The 23370-nt window shown below is 32.4% G+C and overlaps 2 protein-coding genes and 1 long non-coding RNA gene across 4 annotated transcripts; 1 reads left to right on the forward strand and 2 right to left on the reverse strand.

The window, feature by feature from the left end:
- Nucleotides 1-5472: 5472 nt before the first annotated feature.
- Nucleotides 5473-7664, reverse strand: LOC115725426 (uncharacterized). Its single transcript, XR_009688563.1, has 5 exons — nt 7201-7664; nt 6544-7110; nt 6042-6456; nt 5877-5944; nt 5473-5772 (listed from the first exon to the last, which is right to left on the reverse strand). It is a non-coding gene; the product is annotated as an uncharacterized LOC115725426 (long non-coding RNA).
- A 3897-nt stretch (nt 7665-11561) lies between these two features.
- On the forward strand, nt 11562-13449 carry LOC133039440 (dynamin-related protein 4C-like). The gene is made up of 2 exons (XM_061118349.1): nt 11562-11577; nt 12077-13449. Exons 1-2 carry the CDS (start codon nt 11562-11564, stop codon nt 13447-13449), a joined length of 1389 nt encoding a protein of 462 aa, XP_060974332.1.
- Nucleotides 13450-20382: 6933 nt separating this feature from the next.
- Nucleotides 20383-22546, reverse strand: LOC115724705 (class V chitinase CHIT5). 2 transcript variants are annotated; one of them, XM_030654045.2, is made up of 3 exons: nt 22402-22546; nt 21172-22198; nt 20383-20709 (listed from the first exon to the last, which is right to left on the reverse strand). In XM_030654045.2, exons 2-3 carry the CDS (start codon nt 22184-22186, stop codon nt 20693-20695), a joined length of 1032 nt encoding a protein of 343 aa, XP_030509905.2. In that variant the 5' UTR covers nt 22187-22198; nt 22402-22546; the 3' UTR covers nt 20383-20692. The 2 variants fall into 2 exon arrangements, with proteins under 2 accessions (XP_030509905.2, XP_060973791.1); XM_061117808.1 differs by lacking the exon at nt 20383-20709 and having other exon boundaries at nt 20759-22198; nt 22402-22515.
- Between the last annotated feature and the right edge of the window lie 824 nt (nt 22547-23370).

Below are 23370 nucleotides of genomic sequence, written 5' to 3' on the forward strand. Positions count from 1 at the left end.
CTAAAATTTATTATTTTATGCGTCCATAAAATAATTGGTATTATTCAAAAATAACAAATGCAATATTTGTTTCAGGCCCAAAGTGAAGAGCCCAATACCAAGAAGAACTAATTCAATGAAGAGTCCAAGACTCTTCTCTCTCCAATCACTCGGTCAAAGTAACAAAAGAAAGAGTCAAATAATGACTCACTTTTCCACAATAGTGGATCGGCCCAGCAAGATGAAAAAACCAGCCCAAGAGAACTTTCTCTCTCCAATCAAAGGTTAATTCCTTTTTCCTTTGATTACTTCGGCCCACTAAGCGAAAAGCAGCCCAATTAAATGCAACCCTAATATTCTTATGTATAAAAGATAATGATCTTTTCTAACCCTAACACTCAACCTACGGCAGCCATTATTCTTTCAAAAGAATTCAAATTCTTTCAAACCTTTTTCTCTCTATCTCTCTAACGGCAGAAGCTAAAGAAAAACCTAGGGTTAGGGTTTGTATAATTCTTTCTTCTCTTTTCTTTCTCTTCAACACAAATGGCAGCTAGGGCTTTCTAGGGTTAGGGATTATTTCTCTTCTTCTTCTCTTTGCAGCCGCACTTAGGGTTAGGGTTCTTCAATATTATATTTTTCTTCAAGCTTCTTCTTTTCTCTACTAATGGCAGCAACTAAATGGTAAGGTTTTCTATCTTTTCTTCTTCTACTTACATCAACTAAAAATTCTATGGGATCTTCTAATATTTTTCTTTTTCTTTCTTGCTACAGGTTCTAAGGTTGGGGTTCTCCAAAATGTTTCTTTTCTTCTTTGCAGCCTCTACCCGAACCAAGAGGAAACCAAAAAACCCACAAAGTTTCTACCCGAAACTATGCCTAGAAAACTCACTCACTCAAAACCGAACCCCAAAAAACCCTCTCACCATCTCTTTGGCCGAAACACAACAAACCCGAAAATCAAAGGTCAACTATTATTTCTCTAATGTGTATTTGGTCAAAGCAGAAGCCTTTGTTTCCTTCAAAGTTTCGGCCCACAAAGTATTCAGCCCAAGAAAATCAAACCCTAACAAGCCTTAACCTAATATATATATAAGGTGATGTATTTTCTAACCCTAGATGAAACACACGGCAGCCACAATCATTTCTTCACCAAAATTAAACTTTTCAAATATCTTTTCCTTCTCTTTCTCTCTAACGGCGGGGGAACACAAATTAGGGTTAGGGTTTCTAATCTTTTCTCTTCTTCTTCTTTAACAGCCACACTTAAGTTCTAGGGTTAGGGTTCTAAGATTTTCTTTGTTCTCTTCTACTTCTTCTCACTCTAATGGCAGCAATGAAATGGTAAGGTTTTTTTCTATCTTTTCTTCTTCTTCTTACAGCAAGCAAACTTCTATGGGTTCTAATATTTTTCTTTTTCTTGCTACGGAGTTCTTGATTTTTGCTCTTCTCTACTTACCGAAACTACACCCAAAAAAACACAAAGCTTCTACCTTTTATTTTCGGCGAGTTAGAAAAATAGTGTTCTAGGGTTTTCTAGGTTTATTTTCTTCTCTTCTAAATGTTCTACCCGAAAATACAAACCAAGAAAACCTAAGCTCTTTCTACCCGAAATAATCAACCCCAAATACCCACTCACGGCTAAATCTCACCAAACCCGAAAGTCTCAAGATCACAAATACACACAAACACAAAAATAAACAATATAGAGATTAGGGTTAGAAATACAAACAGAAATGGTAAAGATGGAGACACCAAATTTGATCTCGGAGTTCGCCCAAAACAACCAGCTACTTCTCCGTCAAGCCCTCAGCTTGATTCCACTAATCATCAAACAAAGGTTACACTTTTGATTTACAACAGTTTGTATTTCTCTCTGGCAGTGACTATTTTCTTTTGTTGTATCTCTTATTTTGCTTTGTATCTTATTTCTATAGCCGAAATACAAGGGTTAGGGTTCTAACAAGCTCTCTTATTTTTCTCTTCAAATGGCAGAAACGAAATGGTAAGGTTTTCTATGGTTTTGATTTCTTAAAGCTTCTTCTTTTCAATTTAATGGCGAAGAGTTTTATGGATTATTCTAATATTTTCTTTCCTTTCTTTGCAGCTACAACCCGAGACAAGAACAACCCAAAAACTCACTCACTCATGGCTTTACTCACTCAAAAACCGAACCCCAAAAATCCCCTTTAACTTTCGGCCAAAACACGTCAAACTCGAAAACTCAAGAACATAAACACATACACAAATACAAATATTGTCGTTTTTATAAATATGTGCTTATCGAAATGTGTCATTTTTATAAATATTGTCGTTTTAGTTTTCCCGTGTTTAAATTAATATATAGTTTTGTTAAACAAGTGTCGTTTTTGAAAATAATGCTAGTTTATTTTGTTTTCTTTGAAATTTGTCGTTTTTTCCGAATAATGTCGTTTATGGAAACGATTTCTTAGTTTATGTCGTTTATCGGAAATAATGCCTTAATTTATGTTGTTTTCTGAGAAAATTGTCGTTTTTTATAAATATTGTCGTTTTGGTTTTCCGTGTTTAAATGAATATGTCGTTTAAGAAGTGTCGTTTTTTGAAGATAATGCTAGTTTGTTTCGTTTTCTTGGAAATTTGTCGTTTTTTTTGAATAATGTCGTTTCTAGAAATGATTTCTTACTTTATGTCGTTTTCTCTGAAACCTGTCGTTTAATGAATAATGTCGTTAATCGGAAATCATGTCTTAATTTAATGTCGTTTTCTAGAAAAGATGTAATTTCTCTAAAACATTGTCGCTTCCGTTAAAAAATGTCGTTTTATTTAAAACATGTTTATCCGAAAAAAGTCATTTCTCCGAAATGGTGTCGTTTTAATGAAAAGATGTCGTTTTCTGAATAATGTCATTTTTACGAAAAATTATCATTTTCCGAAAACATGTTATTTCTCCGAAATGATGTCGTTTTCTTTAAAAAAATGTCGTTTATTACGAAAAATTGTCGTTTTCTTGAAAAACTGTCGTTTTTTTATAAACCTGTAATATATCAGTTAAACTTTATTGTAAGCAAAGAAACTCTAAGAGGAGAAACGAACAATTAAATTAAAGGGCAAAATAACAACAACGAGGAAACAAGGAAAGAGTTTTCATACAATTATAGATGGCAAAAACATATATACACTCTTTATGAAAGTAGGTAGAGAGGAGAGAGGAGAGAGGAGTGTATATAAGTTATAGGAGTTTGTATTGGGAAAACTACAAGAAACCTCTGCCTACTTATATACACTCCTCTAACTCATTCGAACCAGTAAATACAAACTCATTCGCCTACTTATATACACTCCTCTAACTCATTCGAACCAGTAAATACAAACTCATTCGCCTACTTATATACACTCCTCTAACTCATTCGAACCAGTAAATACAAACTCATTCGAACCAGTAAATACAAACTCTAACTGCATACCTCCACAGCTCTAACGCGACGATCACCAATATGAGTCGATCTTCATTCTCTGATTTAAAGAGAAGTCTAAGCATGACTAGAGCTTCATTTTCTGATCTAAGGAGGAGGACTCTAAGTACAAGGAGGTCATCCTTTTCTGATGATGTACCAACAACTGTAAGTACAAGGAGGTCGTCCTTCTCCGATGTACCAACAAGGAGGTCGTCTTTCTCCGATATGCCAAGATCTCAAAGTATGAGATATGCAGCGACATCACCAAAGTTTACTGATGTTCAAAGGCCAAGAGGCCAAAAGAAGAAAGGCGCTCTAAAAGAAATGAAAGGAGCTCTTAATAAGATCTTCAAAGGTCTTTTTAAGAGTAAAAAAAACACCTTTCCGAGAAAGCGGAGACGGGAATTCCAAGAGCGCCCGCAAATTCAGAGGCAAGTGATCACGATCCTATCCCCGATAATATAACGGAAGAAGAAGAGAGTTTCGTTACACCTAGGATATATTCCTAGGAATAACAAATTCAAAACTATTCCTAGGTGTAACGAAACTCTCTTCTTCTTCCGTTATATTATCGGGGATAGGATCGTGATCACTTGCCTCTGAATTTGCGGGCGCTCTTGGAATTCCCGTCTCCGCTTTCTCGGAAAGGTGTTTTTTTTACTCTTAAAAGACCTTTGAAGATCTTATTAAGAGCTCCTTTCATTTCTTTTAGAGCGCCTTTCTTCTTTTGGCCTCTTGGCCTTTGAACATCGCAAACTTTGGTGATGTCGCCGCATATCTCATACTTTGAGATCTTGGCATATCTGGAAAGACGACCTCCTTGTTGGTACATCTGAGAAGGACGACCTCCTTGTACTTACGCTTGTTGGTACATCATCGTAAAAGGATGACCTCCTCGTACTTGCAGTCCTCCTCCTTAGATCGTAAAATGAAGCTCTAGTCATGCTTAGACTTCTCTTTAAATCAGAGAATGAAGATCGACTCATATTGGTGATCGTCGCGTTAGAGCTGTGGAGGTATGCAGTTAGAGTTTGTATTTACTGGTTCGAATGAGTTTGTATTTACTGGTTCGAATGAGTTAGAGGAGTGTATATAAGTAGGCGAATGAGTTTGTATTTACTGGTTCGAATGAGTTAGAGGAGTGTATATAAGTAGGCGAATGAGTTTGTATTTACTGGTTCGAATGAGTTAGAGGAGTGTATATAAGTAGGCAGAGGTTTCTTGTAGTTTTCCCAATACAAACTCCTATAACTTATATACACTCCTCTCTCCTCTCTCCTCTCTACCTACTTTCATAAAAAGTGTATATATGTTTTTGCCATCTATAATTGTATGAAAACTCTTTCCTTGTTTCCTCGTTGTTGTTATTTTGCCCTTTAATTTAATTGTTCGTTTCTCCTCTTAGAGTTTCTTTGCTTACAATAAAGTTTAACTGATATATTACAGGTTTATAAAAAAACGACAGTTTTTCAAGAAAACGACAATTTTTCGTAATAAACGACATTTTTTTAAAGAAAACGACATCATTTCGGAGAAATAACATGTTTTCGGAAAATGATAATTTTTCGTAAAAATGACATTATTCAGAAAACGACATCTTTTCATTAAAACGACACCATTTCGGAGAAATGACTTTTTTCGGATAAACATGTTTTAAATAAAACGACATTTTTTAACGGAAGCGACAATGTTTTAGAGAAATTACATCTTTTCTAGAAAACGACATTAAATTAAGACATGATTTCCGATTAACGACATTATTCATTAAACGACAGGTTTCAGAGAAAACGACATAAAGTAAGAAATCATTTCTAGAAACGACATTATTCAAAAAAAACGACAAATTTCCAAGAAAACGAAACAAACTAGCATTATCTTCAAAAAACGACACTTCTTAAACGACATATTCATTTAAACACGGAAAACCAAAACGACAATATTTATAAAAAACGACAATTTTCTCAGAAAACAACATAAATTAAGGCATTATTTCCGATAAACGACATAAACTAAGAAATCGTTTCCATAAACGACATTATTCGGAAAAAACGACAAATTTCAAAGAAAACAAAATAAACTAGCATTATTTTCAAAAACGACACTTGTTTAACAAAACTATATATTAATTTAAACACGGGAAAACTAAAACGACAATATTTATAAAAATGACACATTTCGATAAGCACATATTTATAAAAACGACAATATTTGTATTTGTGTATGTGTTCATGTTCTTGAGTTTTCGGGTTTGATGTGTTTTGGCCGAAAGTTAAAGGGGATTTTTGGGGGTTCGGTTTTGAGTGAGTAAAGCCATTAGTGAGTGAGTTTTTTGGGTTGTTCTTGTCTCGGGTTGTAGCTGCAAAGAAAGGAAAGAAAATATTAGAATAACCCATAAAACTCTTGCTGCCATTAAATTGAAAAGAAGAAGCTTTAAGAAATCAAAACCATAGAAAACCTTACCATTTCGTTTCTGCCATTTGAAGAGAAAAATAAGAGAGCTTGTTAGAACCCTAACCCTTGTATTTCGGCTATAGAAATAAGATACAAAGCAAAATAAGAGATACAACAAAAGAAAATAGTCACAGCCAGAGAGAAATACAAACTGTTGTAAATCAAAAGTGTAACCTTTGTTTGATGATTAGTGGAATCAAGCTGAGGGCTTGACGGAGAAGTAGCTGGTTGTTTTGGGCGAACTCCGAGATCAAATTTGGTGTCTCCATCTTTACCATTTCTGTTTGTATTTCTAACCCTAATCTCTATATTGTTTATTTTTGTGTTTGTGTGTATTTGTGATCTTGAGACTTTCGGGTTTGGTGAGATTTAGCCGTGAGTGGGTATTTGGGGTTGATTATTTCGGGTAGAAAGAGCTTAGGTTTTCTTGGTTTGTATTTTCGGGTAGAACATTTAGAAGAGAAGAAAATAAACCTAGAAAACCCTAGAACACTATTTTTCTAACTGCTGCCGAAAATAAAAGGTAGAAGCTTTGTGTTTTTTTTGGGTGTAGTTTCGGGTAAGTAGAGAAGAGCAAAAAATCAAGAACCTGTAGCAAGAAAAGAAAAACATATTAGAAGATCCCATAGAAGTTTGCTTGCTGTAAGAAGAAGAAGAAAAGATAGAAAAACCTTACCATTTCATTGTTGCCATTAGAGTGAGAAGAAGTAGAAGAGAACAAAGAAAATCTTAGAACCCTAACCCTAGAACTTAAGTGTGGCTGTTAAAGGAAAAGAAGAGAAAAGATGAGAAACCCTAACCCTAATTTGTGTCTCTGCCGTTAGAGAGAAAGAGAAGGAAAAGATATTTGAAAAGTTTAATTTTGGTGAAGAAATGATTGTGGCTGCCGTGTGTTTCATCTAGGGTTAGAAAATACATCACCTTATATATATATTAGGTTAAGGCTTGTTAGGGTTTGATTTTCTTGGGCTGAATACTTTGTGGGCCGAAACTTTGAAGGAAACAAAGGCTTCTGCTTTGACCAAATACACATTAGAGAAATAATAGTTGACCTTTGATTTTCGGGTTTGTTGTGTTTCGGCCAAAGAGATGGTGAGAGGGTTTTTTGGGGTTCGGTTTTGAGTGAGTGAGTTTTCTAGGCATAGTTTCGGGTAGAAACTTTGTGGGTTTTTTGGTTTCCTCTTCGTTCGGCAGAGGCCGCAAAGAAGAAAAGAAACATTTTGGAGAACCCCAACCTTAGAACCTGTAGCAAGAAAGAAAAAGAAAAATATTAGAAGATCCCATAGAATTTTTAGTTGATGTAAGTAGAAGAAGAAAAGATAGAAAACCTTACCATTTAGTTGCTGCCATTAGTAGAGAAAAGAAGAAGCTTGAAGAAAAATATAATATTGAAGAACCCTAACCCTAAGTGCGGCTGCAAAGAGAAGAAGAAGAGAAATAATCCCTAACCCTAGAAAGCCCTAGCTGCCATTTGTGTTGAAGAGAAAGAAAAGAGAAGAAAGAATTATACAAACCCTAACCCTAGGTTTTTCTTTAGCTTCTGCCGTTAGAGAGATAGAGAGAAAAAGGTTTGAAAGAATTTGAATTCTTTTGAAAGAATAATGGCTGTCGTAGGTTGAGTGTTAGGGTTAGAAAAGATCATTATCTTTTATACATAAGAATATTAGGGTTGCATTTAATTGGGCTGCTTTTCGCTTAGTGGGCCGAAGTAATCAAAGGAAAAAGGAATTAACCTTTGATTGGAGAGAGAAAGTTCTCTTGGGCTGGTTTTTTCATCTTGCTGGGCCGATCCACTATTGTGGAAAAGTGAGTCATTATTTGACTCTTTCTTTTGTTACTTTGACCGAGTGATTGGAGAGAGAAGAGTCTTGGACTCTTCATTGAATTAGTTCTTCTTGGTATTGGGCTCTTCACTTTGGGCCTGAAACAAATATTGCATTTGTTATTTTTGAATAATACCAATTATTTTATGGACGCATAAAATAATAAATTTTAGAAAAATACCAATTTGCATATAACATTAATTTTGCTTCTTAAAGTGTGTTGGTTAGAACATATAATTTCCAACAGCTGCCATTAGTAAAGAAAAAGAAGAAAGCTTGAAGAAATCTCTAGTAGTAGATGCGGCTGTAGAAGAAAATAAGGAGAGGAAGAAATCTTAGAAAGCCTAGAACACAACCTTGTTCTTGAGAAAAGAAGAAGAAGAGAAAAGATTAGAAACCCTAACCCTATTTTGTGTCTCTGCCGTTAGAGAGAAAGAGAAAGAAAAGAAGTGTTTGAAAAAGCTTTGAATATTTTTAGAGAGGAAAAGAGAGCTGCTGCCGTAGTAGTGTTTTAGGGTTTGAGAGCTTTACCTAATAATATACCTTTTATATTAGGATATTAGGGTTATACATTTAGTTGGGCTGGGCCGAAATTGTTGAAAGGAAATGATGAGTCTTGTTTGACTCATTTCCTCTTTGACCGAATATATATTGATAAATAAAGAGGGGCTTGATTGGAGAGAGAAGATTTATTTCTCTTTGGGTTGATTAGTGTGAACCGAACCTTTACTGGTTCTTTTGATATTGATATATAACTTGAATATAAAAGCTTGTTCTTGTTGGGCCTTTAACTTTGGGCCTGAAATAGAAATAGTAATATTGTGTGAGTTATAATATTAACACTATTATTTTGTGGATACATAAAATAATAAATTTTTGAAAAATACCAATTTGCATAACATAGTATTATTTTACTTCTTTAAGTGTGTTGGTTAGAACAAATAATTTCCAACAAAACATTAATGACTCTACACCAAAAATCACAATTAGTGACATTTTTTTAATGACATTTGTTAAAAAATGTAAGAATAAATGACATTTGAATTAGTGACTTTTTTTTTTAAAATGTAACTATTGATATATTTTAGTGACATTTTGTAAAAAGTGTCATTAATTGGTCAATATTTAAATTTAGTAACATTTTTAAAAATGTCACTAGAATAAATTAATAGTGGCATTTATAAAAATGACATCAAATATTAGATATAGTGACATTTTAAATTGCCATCTAATTAAGTACTTTTAGTGACATTTCAAAAGTGTTACTAGTAAAAAAAAGTTAGTGGAATTTTTAATTTTAATTTATTTTTTGAAGTTATATTTATTATACAAATTTATAAAAAAAAAATATATTTAAATCTAATTAATTTTTTAGACGTAGATAAAAAAACTTAATAAATAAGCATCGTATCATAATAAAAAAAATTTAAATAAATAAAATTGATCTCCATAACAAAAGAATTAAAATAAATAAAATTTATAAGCAAAGTATTATTAATAATAATAAAATAATAAAATAATAATAATAATAGTAATACTGGAATTTAGGTTAACTTTTACAAAAATACTGTCACATGGAAATTTTTACAAAAATACTGTGTTTTATAAAACACCAGTAAAACACAAAGCAGAACAACTCAAAACAACAGTAGAACACCAAGAAAAACACCAAGCATAACACCAGTGAAAACTTAACATAGTATACTGCAGTATGGAACTTATAAAAAAACACAGTAAAAAAGTAAAAAATACCGCCTAGCAGTATTTTTGTAAAAAAATGACAAAAGTTAGTATACTATGTAAATTTCCCTTTTTTTTTATCAGTTAACCAAAAATAATCTTATTTTAAATTCAATTGAAATTTTATAACTCAATTACTGATTATACCCTCACATAAGGTACTGTTTAGTGAGGTGAGGAAAGTTTTTTCATTACGTAAGGGTATAATCGGAATATAAAGGGTATAAATTAAAGGGATATTTTTTTAGGGGTTCGGTTTTGAGTGAGTGAGTTTTCTAGGCATAGTTTCGGGTAGAAGCTTTGTGGGTTGTTTGGGTTGTTCTTGGTTCGGGTAGAGGCTGCAAAGAAGAAAAGAAATATCTTGAAGAACCCTAACCTTAGAACCTGTAGCAAGAAAGAAAAAGAAAAATATTAAAACCCATAGAATCTTAGCTGCTGTAAGAAAAAGAAAAATATTAGAACCCATAGAATCTTAGCTGCTGTAAGAAAAAGAAGAGATAAAAAGCCTTACCATTTCATTGCTGCCATTAGTAGAGAAAAAGAAGAAAGCTTGAAGAAATCTCTAGTAGTAGATTCGGCTGTGAGAAAGCAAGAAGGAAAAATAAAGTTTTAGAACCCTAGAAACCCTAAGACCAAGAGAAGAAGAAGAAGAGAAAGGAAAATTTTTGTAACCCTAACCCAAAAATTTTCTTTGCTGCCGTTAGAAGGAAAGAGAGAATAGAGTTTGAAATATTTTGAATATTTCTTTGAGAAAGTGTGGCTGCCGTGATAGTGAATATTAGGGTTTGTGTCATTACATTATATATTAGGGTTAAGACATAGGGTTTCTTTAGTCTTGTGGGCCGAACCTATACTGTGAAAAAGGGAGTTTTGAATTGGCTTTTGTTGGTTTGACCGAAGGTATATATATATATCAAAGAAAGGGTTTGATTGGAGAGAGAAACTTTGTTTCTCTTTGGAATTGATTAGTGTGAACCGAACCTTTATTGGTTCTTTGTGTTATTTGTTGTTACAGATTCACTTATTTACCCTTAAATTGTATAACACTAATCATAGGGTTTGACAAATATACCCTTTCATCAAAGACAGTTACAAAGACAGTTACAAAACAGTTACAAATATCACTAGGGCTCTGCCCTAGATCAGATCACAGAACAGTATATAAAAGGAGGTGCTTTTCTCAGATACAACAAGGGAATAATATACAGAGCAAAAGTAAATAGTCACAGCCAGAGAGAACAATAGATTCAACAACAGAGAAAATGAGAACCTTTTGGCTAAGAGTTGTCATCTCCATGTGAGCTCCTCCTAGAGTGTTCATGTAAAAGAAAAGAGAGTTTTTTGTTAGTATCAAAAGAGAGAAAAACAGAGAGAAATACAAACTGTTGTAAATCAAAAGTGTAACCTTTGTTTGATGATTAGTGGAATCAAGCTGAGGGCTTGACGGAGAAGTAGCCGGTTGTTTTGGGCGAACTCCGAGATCAAATTTGGTGTCTCCATCTTTATCATTTCTGTTTGTATTTCTAACCCTAATCTCTATATTGTTCATATTTGTATTTGTGTGTATGTTGAGTGTTCTTGCTATTTTCGGGTTTGATGTGTTCTTGGCTGAAAGTCAAAGGGATTTTTGGGGTTCGGTTTTGAGTGGTTGGAGTTGAGTTATTGTTTTTCTTGGTTTGATTATTTCGGGTAGAAAAGGGGCTGAAGAAAGAATTATTTTGGAACCCTAGAAAAACCTAACTGTTGCCGAAAATAAAAGCTAATAGCTTTGTATTTTTCTGGGTGTAGTTTCGAGTAAGTAGAGAAGAGCAAAGAGAAACTTAGAACCATAATCTAGAACCTGTAGCAAGAAAAGAAAAACATATTAGAAGATCCCATAGAAAATTGCTTGCTGTAAGAAGAAAAAGAAAAGATAAAAAAAAAAAAAACCTTACCATTTCATTGCTGCCATTAGAGTGAGAAGAAGAAGAAGAGAGCTTGAAGAAACCCATTAACTAAGTGCGGCTGTAGAGGAAGAAAAGAGAAGATAAATCTTAGAAACCCTAACCCTAGAATATTATTTGTGTTGCTGCCATTTTTGTGTTAAGGAGAGAAAATAGTTTGAAAGAATTTGAATATGTTAGAGGGAAAAATGGAGGCTGCCGTGTGTTTCATTTAGGGTTAGAAAATACATTACCTTATATATATTAGGTTAAGGCTTGCTAGGGTTTGTTTTGCATTTAGTTGGGCTGGTTCTCTCCTTGTTGGGCCGAATATATTGAAGAAAAGAATGAGTCTTGTTTGACTCATTTCTTCACCTTTGACCGAGTGATTGGAGAGAGAGAGTAAGAGTCATTGAATCTTGTTTGAATTGATCTTTTCTTTGGGCTGGTTTTTGCTTGTGTGGGCCGAGACTTTTGGTGAGAATAAAGAGTTGGTGTAACTCTTTTAATGTTGACTTGATTGGTTGTTGGGCTCTTCACTTTGGGCCTAGAACAAATATTGGTAAATTGTATTAGTTATAAATTGACACTATTATTTTGTAGATACATAAAATAATAAATTTTAGAAAAATACCAATTTGCATATAACATTAATTTTGCTTCTTAAAGTGTGTTGGTTAGAACAAATAATTTCCAACAAGTATAATTCTCAATGTGTTATCAGCCACCGATGACTTTCCAACGTGTGAGTCAATTAGGTTATCACAAAGCGTTGACAAAAATGGTGAGAGAACTCTTGCTGTGGTGACCAAGTCAGATAAGTCTCCAGAAGGGCTTTTGGAAAAGGTAACTTCTAATGATGTTAATATAGGATTAGGGTTTGTTTGTGTTAGAAATAGAGTTGGTCAAGAATCTTATGAAGAAGCTCGTTTCAAGGAAGCTAAGCTTTTTGAAACACATTCTTTGCTTTCTATGATTGATAAATCTATTGTTGGAATTCCTGTTTTGTCCCAAAAACTCATGCAAATTCAAGCTACAAGTATATCTCGAAACTTACCTGATATAGTCAAGAAAATTAATGACAAGTTGAGTCATAACATTGTTGAGTTTAAATCACTTCCTAGGGCTTTGACTTCTGTGCCTGAAGCTATGAGTGCTTTGATGAAGATCATAGGTGGAGTCAAAGAGTCATTAAGGAAAGTTTTGTTGAGAGGAGAATATTTTGATGAGTTTCCTAATGATAAGAAAATGCATTGTAAAGCTAGGTTGGTTGAGATGGTCAATGGTTTTTCGGATGAGCTTAAGAAGTGTCCAGAGAGTGATCCGACTCGAAATTTCTTAATGGATGAGATTAAACACTTGGAAGAAGCTAAAGAAATTTCTCTTCCTAACTTTCTTCCTAAGAATATATTTCTCTCTATACTAAAAGAAAAGGATAATGGGATTTCGAGTATTCCTAAGGCTTTTGTGGAGAAGCTATTTGGTTATGTGGAAGAAGTTGTTATGAGTGTTTTGATGAGCCATGTTCGACACTATTACCAGCTTCAAATCTCAGCGAAAATAGCTGGGCTTAATTTGATTGAGAACATGATAGAGAATTCAATGAAGTGGGTTATGGAGATTGTGGAGATGGAGAAATTAACTGATTATACTTGTAACCCCGAATTCGAAACCGAATACAATAAGCTCATGGCTCAAAAGGATGCGTTCATGAAGAATCTCCACTTGTACAATTCTATGACTATTGAGCGTGTTGGTTCGGTTGACTTGGTCAAACCAAGGAATTCTCCTCATTTGTTAGATCAAGCTTTTGACTTGAGGATGAGATTGGTGGCTTATTGGAGCATTGTACAGAGAAGGCTTGTTGACTCAATGGCTCTACATTTGCAATTGAGTGTTCATAGGCTTGTGGATGAGCATTTGGAAAGGGAGCTTGTGAGTCAAATTATGGCTCCAAATGGGAATTTGGAGAGAATGTTAGAAGAGTCACCTTTGGTTGCTTCAAAGCGTGCCAAGTTGGAAGGGAGCATCAAAAAGCTTAAGGAATGCAAGGAAATCTTGGCTCAAATCATGGACCGAACTCATGATCAGTGCTAGTTAATCTTGGGTTTAGGCTTTTGGGGTTTAATTTACTTTTAATTATCAGTTGCTGATAATCGTGGTTATTTCATGTATTGTTTTGTATGTTAAACTACTTTGTTATTAAGTTTTTAATGTTGTTCTGTCTCGAAGGGAAATTAGAAGTTTGGGGGTAGGAGGGTTGTTATATTGTTATGTTATAATGCTAGCTATTATGATATTTACTTTCCATATTTTGCATTATGAATTATTATTTAGTTTTGTGTTTTTTGCTATGTTGGTTTTTGTTCTAACTGTTTTGTTCACTTATTATTCAATATTATATATGTTAGTTAAATTATAGTTTTTTCTTAACTAATTATACACTACTACATTAATGCACTATTCCTGGCATTCCTTAAATGAGTTATTGGCGGCTAAATCCTATTTTTATCATTTCATTTGCCACCATTAATTATCCAAACTATTGAATCAAACAAATTTAAGGTGTTATTCGATTAACTGCTACCATTAGGGGTGTTCATTGGATCACATTTAATGGATTTTGACCCATTCTATTCAATCCAATTGAATTGAGTCATCCGATCCGATCCAATCACTACAAGAAATGAGTCTTTTGCCAATGCATTTTTATGCCGGCAAAAGTTGGATATTACGCTGGCAAAATAAATTTTACTTTTGCCAGTGCATTTTTGCCCTGGCAAAAAGGGTTGTCAAATCCATGTTGGTATTGAAACTTTTGCCAGCACAAAATGAAAAATGTTGGCAAAAATAATTTTTTTCAGCGCGTAAATGCGCTGGTAAAAGTTTGACTTTTACCAGTGCAAATGTGTGCTGACAAAAGTCTAACTTTTCCCAACACATAAATGTGCTGGCAAAACTCTAACTTTTGCCAGCAAAAATGTGCGCTGGGAAAAATCTTAACTTTTGCCTGCAAAAATGTGCGCTAGGAAAAGTCTTATTTTTACCAACACACTAATATACGGGGAAAAGTCAGTTTTGATAGCTAGTTTCAATTAAATATTTTTACTTAATATTATTTTATTTAAATTTTTATCAATTATTTTTAAATTTAAATAAATAATAATTAAAAAAACATAAAAAGCTTAATTATAAATAATTACACAATAAAATATAATTTTCAATTGTTTTAATTATACATTCATAATATAATTGTAATTGTCTAAAAGTTAGTAAATGAGCATTTGTTCAAAATACTAACATAAACATAATTTTTCCAACTAAAATAAAAATAATTACTACTACAAATCGGTTGCATCATCATCAATATCATCATTGCCATGGCCATCATTATCTCCCACCTCTTCCCGACTAGTTCCAGCATCATCAAATTGTAGCGGCAGGATGTCTATCTGAAATCCTAGAATACTCGCACTTAATTGCAAACTTCATTTCTGCAACACTAACCTAAGACATAGCAGTGCCCAATAATTAAAAATTAATTGTCAATAACATATGATGTAACACAAATTTATATAATACACTAAAGTTATAAGCTAATAATTCTTCATAATTCACAAAAACAAGACAATTAAAAACTTCTGTTTTTCCTCAGGTTTCTCAATTTTTTGTTAAAATTTTCTTCATTGATTTTGTTTTTATAGATTTTGGTAAGTTCAAGTATTTTAAAAAAAATAAAAACATATAAATGATTGTTAATTATTATGAAATTAAAGATTTTAGGTTTAGAAAAAATCTTATACATTTTATATGTATTAAAGCTTAAAACTTAAAATTATTTTTTTTTTTGTTCTCAGTAATCCAATTTAGAATTCTAGTTAGAAGAAATTTTATAAAAAGATAATATACACTTTTTTTTATTTTTAATCTTTAAAATGATTTTTATTAAAAAAATAGTTTGTTAATTTTTTTAGTGTTTTATTTTTTAAATAACAGTTCTATGTATTTATGTATTTTAGGAATATATAGAATAACAAAATAGGAAATATTAATTTTTTAAAATTTAATTAATGACTATAAATATCAACCATTAGATATTTGATCCAATGGTCAAGAATAAAATACTCATACATGGGTAATACCTAGGGGTGTTCATTGGATCACATCCAATGGATTTGGACTCATCCAATCCAATCCAATTATTTATTGGATAATGGATTTTTCCATCCGATCCAATCCAATTGAATTGAGTCATCCGATCCGATCCGATCTAATGGATGTATTGGATTGGATCGGTTCCATCCATTAGATGCTTTAACTGGTTTTTTATTAGATTGGATTGGATCCATCCAATGGATCCCATGGATGAATCCAATCCATTTTAACCACTATTTAGGCTAATTTCATTAAAAAATATATATATGTGAAAAAACATAATTTAAACCTTAATAATTTAACATAGATAATAAAATAATATATAAAATAATTAAATATATAAAATTATAAATATTAAATATGATTGGATGGACATTGGATGATCTTGGATTGGATTAGATCGGTTATCCATTGGATCGGATGTCTCATCCAACATCCGATCCGATCCAATTGGATTTTTAAAATTTGCATCCGATCCGATCCAATTATCTACTACAAAATTTACTATTCACGTCTGTTTTTAAGTGACACTTAAAGAATTTACGTCGGTTTTCTAAACCGACGTATATACCGTAGTCGCAAATAGTTTTTATTAGCGTCATTTTCAAAACGACGCAAAAAACAATTTTCGACATTTATAAACCGACGCTAAATAATTACTTTTCTATTTTATTTTCAGCGTCGGTTAAAAAATGACACTAAATGTTTCATGACATTTTAAAACTGTCACAAAAAACTTATTCCGTCGGTTTAAAAATGTCATATCTATTACAAAAATACTTTTTTTTTACTTATTGCGTCACTTATAAAATGAAGCACAAATATAAGTAAGGGAAAATTGCAAATTTTTCATGTAATTTTTCCCACCTGCATTATCAAATTTTAGAATAACTCTATATAATATAGTAAATACATAATACAAAAAAAATTAAAATAACATTTCGAAAACTTATATAAAATTAGTAATCGATTCTATTAACTAATCTAGTGGGTTTCTCATGCAGCTCTTATTTTGTAATCGCTTAGTCCAAAATCACCTGAAATCAAAGCAATACCAATCAATTATAATTTCTGTCGCGTAGTCTAGTGGGTTTCTCATGCAGCTCTTATTTTTGTTTATTCATTTAATTAGTAAACTCTTTATGTAATATAATATATATATATATATATGTATTATTTGCAAGCAACACAAAAAGAATCACAATTAAAATCATCACACATAATGCACATAAATCTTCCGAATATGGTTCACATCAATTAACAACAATGCTGCAAATGTTTAGCTATACATAAGTGTATGGGGAAATAAATAAGAAGAAACTAGACTGCTCATTACACTTCATCATCACTAGTAGCCTAAGGTGATCTAGTTTTGCCTTTAGAAGCAGGTCTTGGCTTTCTACAGGTTTTGACACTTCCTCATTCCTTCTATGTTGGATGTCCATCCATGACAAAAATAGGAATAACAATAATGTCATAAAATGAATAACAGTATGGTTCTTTGAGAATCATAACAAGAATGTCATAAAATGAATAACAGTATGTCAAAAATAGCTAGTTCTTATGGTTGAATCCACCAAGGAATTTTCAAGTTATACATCGTAATTAAAAAAACAAACAATTCATATAATAAATGAGAGAATGAAAGGCCTAGACTTTCAGACTAATTATTCATTCACTAATTGAGTAGAAAAAGAGTGATAAAAAGTTGTCCTCCCTATCCAATTGTCTAACCCAATAACAAAATCAACAACAACAACAACAAAAAAACGCATCATAAAACTACTAATTGGGGTCAATAATTCACAGAATAAAAAAGAAAGTGAGAAAAATACAATGAAAGTTAAGTTTTTGAAACAAATCCATGTCAAATTTAGCAAAGAAGAACAAACCCAGTTATGTTCTTGATTCATATATACATATATATAAATACAGAGAAATTGAAGAAAAAGATGAGTACCCTTTTACACAAAAATTGCTTTATTCTTTGCACATACACATATACGATCACACCTTCAATATATTGCAGAAGCTAATTTATAACTATTGAAAATGAAGGTGCAAGTGGTAAGTTGGTAACTGATAACTTTTTTTTTTTGAATAAACTTAGTAACTGATATTAAAAGAAAAGAAAGGACTCGAAAGATGGTGGTTTACATTGTGTATTTCAATTATTTATTAGACTAGACTAATCTTTTCAAGTGATTTGAGAAAACTATAATATAATTTGTTTGGTTTTTTTTTTCCAAGCACAGTTAATGAAACAAACGAATTTGACAAAATATGCGCCAATTACTATGCATAAACGAAAATGTGTGAGTCGGGCGAAAGCTGAAAGAGGCAGTAATATATATTACACCAGTCAAAAACTGTATTAATTTAGAAAGTAAAAACTTTCAAAAGAGATTAATAGTGCACGAAAAGCAAACAAATTAGAAACTCAATCAATAAATATTCACCGCTCAATACGCAATTCTTAAATTCTTTTGACTAATTTTTGGGTCATAAAGCTACATCAAGCTGAATGAATATTGACTTTCTTTCCCTAAATTTTCCCAGTAACCAAACAGGATTTACAGAATTTGAGATCTGGGGAAGAAATGCTAGCACAGAAATACATACCTTCTTTGTGTACAAATGCCTCGCAGACTACAATAAGAACCCCAGATGTCAAAAACAAAAGCAAAAACTCGGCAAGGTCACTCAGTTTCCTTCTACCAAAGAAGACCCAAAAGAATTCATTACCCAAAACTTACTCCCAAAAACTAATGAACTTTGTAAAGATGAGATTTTTATGAAAAAATAAATACTACCCAAGTTCAAGATCCTAAAATAAATACTAATGAGCAAATCCCAGTTTTAGCGCTAACCGATTTCCATGTCGGCGGGGCGGTACAACATCGTATTTAAACGGAGGTGATGATTTTCTCATCGCCGATGATGATCTCTCAGTTCAGCTTTGCTTCAAAATCATTCTCGGGACTAAAAATTTTCACAAAATCGTTCTCTGTTCGGATCAAACTTTGCTTCAAATCTCACCATTAACAACAACAAAAAAAGTAATTAAGAACATACAGAAAAGATTTTCTGGGAGGACGAGTTGAGTAATCATCATCCATTTTGAAATCGGGCACACAATGATTCACTCTCGTATAAACTCTTAATAATTTTGTCAAGATAACCACTCAAAATCCTTGCTCTACAACAGCAAAAATTCGCACTCTAATTAATTATCAATAAAAAATAAAAAAGAACAATCGTAATATATATAAAAAATGAAATATAATTACCGAACGAACAAAAAACGGTAGGGTATTGTTATGGCGTAGGGACGCAAAGAACCACATAAAGTCACGTACGGTAGGTGAGGTTTCGAAGAGGACGGAGGAGCCGCCTCTTTAGCCAGAGAAAATTCGAAGGGATGAATTGGGTGAGGTTGAGGTAGTGAACAGTAGGCACCTGATTAGGTTTTAGGGATTTTTTTATTTTTTGGCGTCGGTTTCTAACTATTTTGCCTCGTTTTTAAAAGCTCACTTAACACAATACTCGAGTGTTAATAACCGACGCAAAATAAAAAGTAATTTTTAAAATTTTTGCTTTATTCGCGTCAGTTTACTTTTTACTGACATTTAATAAACGACGCAAATAACATATTATTAGTGTCATTTTTAAAGTGACGAGTCAATTATTTGAGTACTATTTACGTCGGTCAACGCTATGAATAGTAGCGTTGACCGACGTAAATAGTGTAATTTGTAGTAGTATATGATTGGATATCCGATTCTATTGGATCGGTTGGGATTGGATCGGTCGGTTGGAATTGGATTGGATGACTTTCTGCACACCCCTAGTAATACCCATTAAGAACATACCCATATATATAGAGCATATTATTATTTTGTGAATAATTAAATAGCATGTTTCTACACTGCTCAATTACTATTAAATATCAAATACTTGCATGTGTAGTATTTTTATTAATCTCATAACATGTGGATGGGATAATTAACTTCACCTAACATTAATTAGAAGATTTATAATAATAGTACGTAGACTCCATTATATTAAGTATTTATTTCAAAGAAAAAAAATTAATAATTACATAAAAAACGTGTATTCAAAATTATAAAGGGTTTTTTATTACATAAATCTATCTAAAATTATCTTTAATACATATATTTACTAATTTTTTTGAATTACATTTTTACGGAACCACAAAGCAATTGGTTTAGTTTTTTTAGATTAGGGTTTAATTTTTTTATTTAGTTTGTAATACATATATTAATAAAAATATCATAATGTATCAAGAATGGGTGACACCCGAAACCTAGCTATAGTAGTACAAAAGGAGTATTGGTTACCCGCCAGAGTTCCCACTCAGGTGACACCTGAATTTGTTTTCTTTTAAATGCTTTTATAGATGCAAGAAGATTTGTAATTGGATAGTTCTTCCAAAAGATAACAGTTCCTAGCCTTTTAGCTGCTATTGATCTGGAGTAATATTATTTGGATTTGCCATGAGATTAGCCTATCTTTGCTCTGATACCAAGTTCAAAAATTAGTATAAGGCATATATTGATTTCTCAGCTCAAATTAAAGTGAGATGATTGTATTCTCATTAATTTATAGTTAAAATGTTGCAATATAGAGAAAACAGCTGAGCCACTGTCATGTGGGAGGTATTTTAAAAGATAGAACATATATATAAATTGTAAGTAGTGTAGTTCAATGTTTTACTTTAAGCTTTATTTTTCTATTAAATTTATTATTATTTACGTATTTAGTACGTATATGGATTTGTGTTTTGCTTTAATGAAGTTAACATGTTTCCTCATCACATTTTAGTGCAAGGAACAAAATTATGAAAAGAAAAACTCCAAAACACACAATACTTATTCATTTATTTCATGATACATAAAACTAAAAGGCACACAAACAATGACAATCTTATTAGGTACTAGTGCAAAATGAAGTTACTCTTACACCAAGATAAGGTGGTCGAGATTCCTTTCTTGCACAAAAGAGGACTAACGAATAGCCTTTTAATTTATTATACAATACAATACAGAAAAATATAAAGTGATCAAGGTGGTTTATTGGTGCAAAGTTTTTATGGGTACTTTGCAGTTATTTAAATATATTAAAATTCACCCTCATTCATAATTGAAAAACAAGATCTTCATTCTCATGCTCCCATTTGCTCTGCATGCACAAAAAAAATAAAAAAATAATTAATATTACAAATTTAAAATACTTTGTAAATTAATTTTTAATAATTTTAACCAAAGATTTTTTAGTAAGCACACACTACAAAAATCTGCTACCTTTAGTGACAATTATTTAGTCACAACATGAATTTTTTGTGACTAAATGAGACTTTTAGTCACAACAAAAAGTTACTTGTGACTAAAACATAATTTTTAGTTACAAGTTGTCACTAATTTAGTTTTAGTCACAACAAATATTGTGACTAAAAATATACTTAGTCACAACAAATTGTAATTTTTGTGATGAATACTTTTAGTCATGGACCTTTTAGTCACAACACAATAATGATAATTTACAATTAGCCACAACTTTTTTATCGTTAGTCACAAATTTTATTGTGACTAAAAGTAAGATTTTTTGTAGTGACAATAATATGACTACGATAGTATTTTATACCTGCAGCTGCAGTACACATGGTTCGATCATCATCATCATCCCCGATGGCATATAGGAAATACCCACCAAGATGTTTATTAGCATAATCGACCTTTTCAGTTATAGAAGATGTAGCTTCGTACCCATACCAAGTAGTTTTATCAGCCTTGTACATGCACTTGGTAACCTCCTTATCAAAGATCCCACCTTCTGGATCAGGGATATCTTTATACGCAACGGGACCAACATAGGCAATAGTTGGTGCCCCAATGCTGATATCTTTTTGATCACCCAATATCCATTTTTGTCCGTACAAGGGAATGCCCATAACTAGTTTATAGGTCGAAAATCCACTTGTAGTGGTCCAACTCTTAATCGAGTCTTCACTGCTGTTATTAGGGCCAGGGTTGCTAGGATTGAATTGGGAATGTTGACAAGTGACTGGACAATAATTGTAGAGGATTATATTGAAAATGTCAACATAATTTTCGAGTTCGTGAGGGTATTTGATTTCTTGATTTGAAGAAATATTTGGAATAATGGGTTTGCAATAAACTGCAATTGAGAGTAGTAGGTTCTTTGTATCATCTTTAGATGATTTCAAAGAAGATTTCCAACCGCTAAAGAGATTGCTTAGGTTTCTCATTTCATTTTTCGTTTTTGGATATTCCCAAGCAAGCTCAAAACCATCAAAGCCAAAGTCTTTAGCGAAAGCTAAGGTCGACTCAACAAACTTGTTACGTTTGTCAGCGCTCCTTGCCATCATAGAGATAGCGGAGGAAGGGTCATCGGTCTTTGTTTTCGGGCCTCCAATGGACACTAGAGCTTTCTTATTTTTGTCATGAGCGCAATTGACAAAAGACCTCATATCTTCCTCAAGTTCGGGAGGGATAATCAGCTCTCCGGTTCCCTCTTGAACTTGAAGAAAGGCGTAATAGAGGTGAGTAAATAAGGGTACAGTAGAGTCATTTTCGGGTGAAAATGATTTCTCTGTGGATGCAAGCCAGTAACCGATTCGGAACTTCGCAGGTGCCATTATATAGTAGAACTGTTACACAAGAAAAAACAATATAGTTAATGCTTTAAAAAAAATATCAAATAACACATAACAAATATAATGTTAAAGAAGTTGTAGCCCTAAAATATAATATTACATATTTAACATATTTCTTTTTATTTAGATCATTAAAGATATATGTATATTAATATAGCATGTCTAAACATATCAAATATTTAGCTAGCTAGGCTTACCTATAAAATGATATATAAGCCTTTTTTTCTTCTTTTCTAGTGGTTTGTTTGTTCACTTGAATATCCTATGCTATTTATAGAGTTTTTCTTATCACTCGTCATGTGCATGGATTAATTATCTTCACCTAACATTATAATGTCAGCATCCATCTACGTACAATATAGGTGATCAATTAAAATTTATTTACATATATACGAATAAATATAAATTAATTTGTGGAATAAGATCATACGTACATGTCAAGAAATTATCTCTAAATTAATTTATATATATTTAAATAATTTATAAGGATTGTAATCTTTTGAAACTACACATGAGTAATATAATAATGTTTCCCCATTGTCATAACTAATTACAGTTAAATAAAATAGGTATATCGACCTATTTTATTTCTTATTGTTATGTTTGTTTGGAAAAGTATAATAAGTTTTAGACTAATTGTTTCTTCCTAGGTTCTCTTTTGGTTTTGTCTTATATATTGTGCAAGTTCATATCAGCCTTGTTGGGCTTAACTTTTGTGCCTTCTTATAACTCTTATGTGGTGAATGATCACCCTCAAAACATGATTGATATACTAGTAATAATGTGTTGGGTGTACATCCAAAGTTCCACATTGGTTAGAAATGGGAAGAATCTTGGGTATATAAGGATGAACACTATCTCCATTGGAATAAGACCTTTTGTGAAGGTGCCCAAAAACAAATCCGTGAGGGCTTAGGCTCAAAGCGGACACTATCATACCAATGGAGAAATAGATGGTGTCTGACGGTCCTTACAAGTGGTATCAGAGCCAAAACTCAAAATTAGTTGTGTGAATGTATCCTCGGATTGCCAAACAAAAAGATGGTGACGCTTGCTGCTAGAGTTGTCGGAGGTTCAGATCTGGTTTGAAGGGATTTCAAATCTTGCTGGTGAAGGGATTCATCTAGCTTATTCAAGGGGATCTTGAGTGGTTGAATTGAGGGATT

The sequence above is a fragment of the Cannabis sativa genome, chromosome 6, assembly GCF_029168945.1.
Source record: "Cannabis sativa cultivar Pink pepper isolate KNU-18-1 chromosome 6, ASM2916894v1, whole genome shotgun sequence".
NCBI lineage: Eukaryota > Viridiplantae > Streptophyta > Magnoliopsida > Rosales > Cannabaceae > Cannabis > Cannabis sativa.

Excerpts from the sequence above, each read along its gene's own strand:
- LOC115724705 (XM_061117808.1), bottom strand. The coding sequence starts at position 22,186 with ATGGCACCTGCGAAGTTCCGAATCGGTTACTGGCTTGCATCCACAGAG.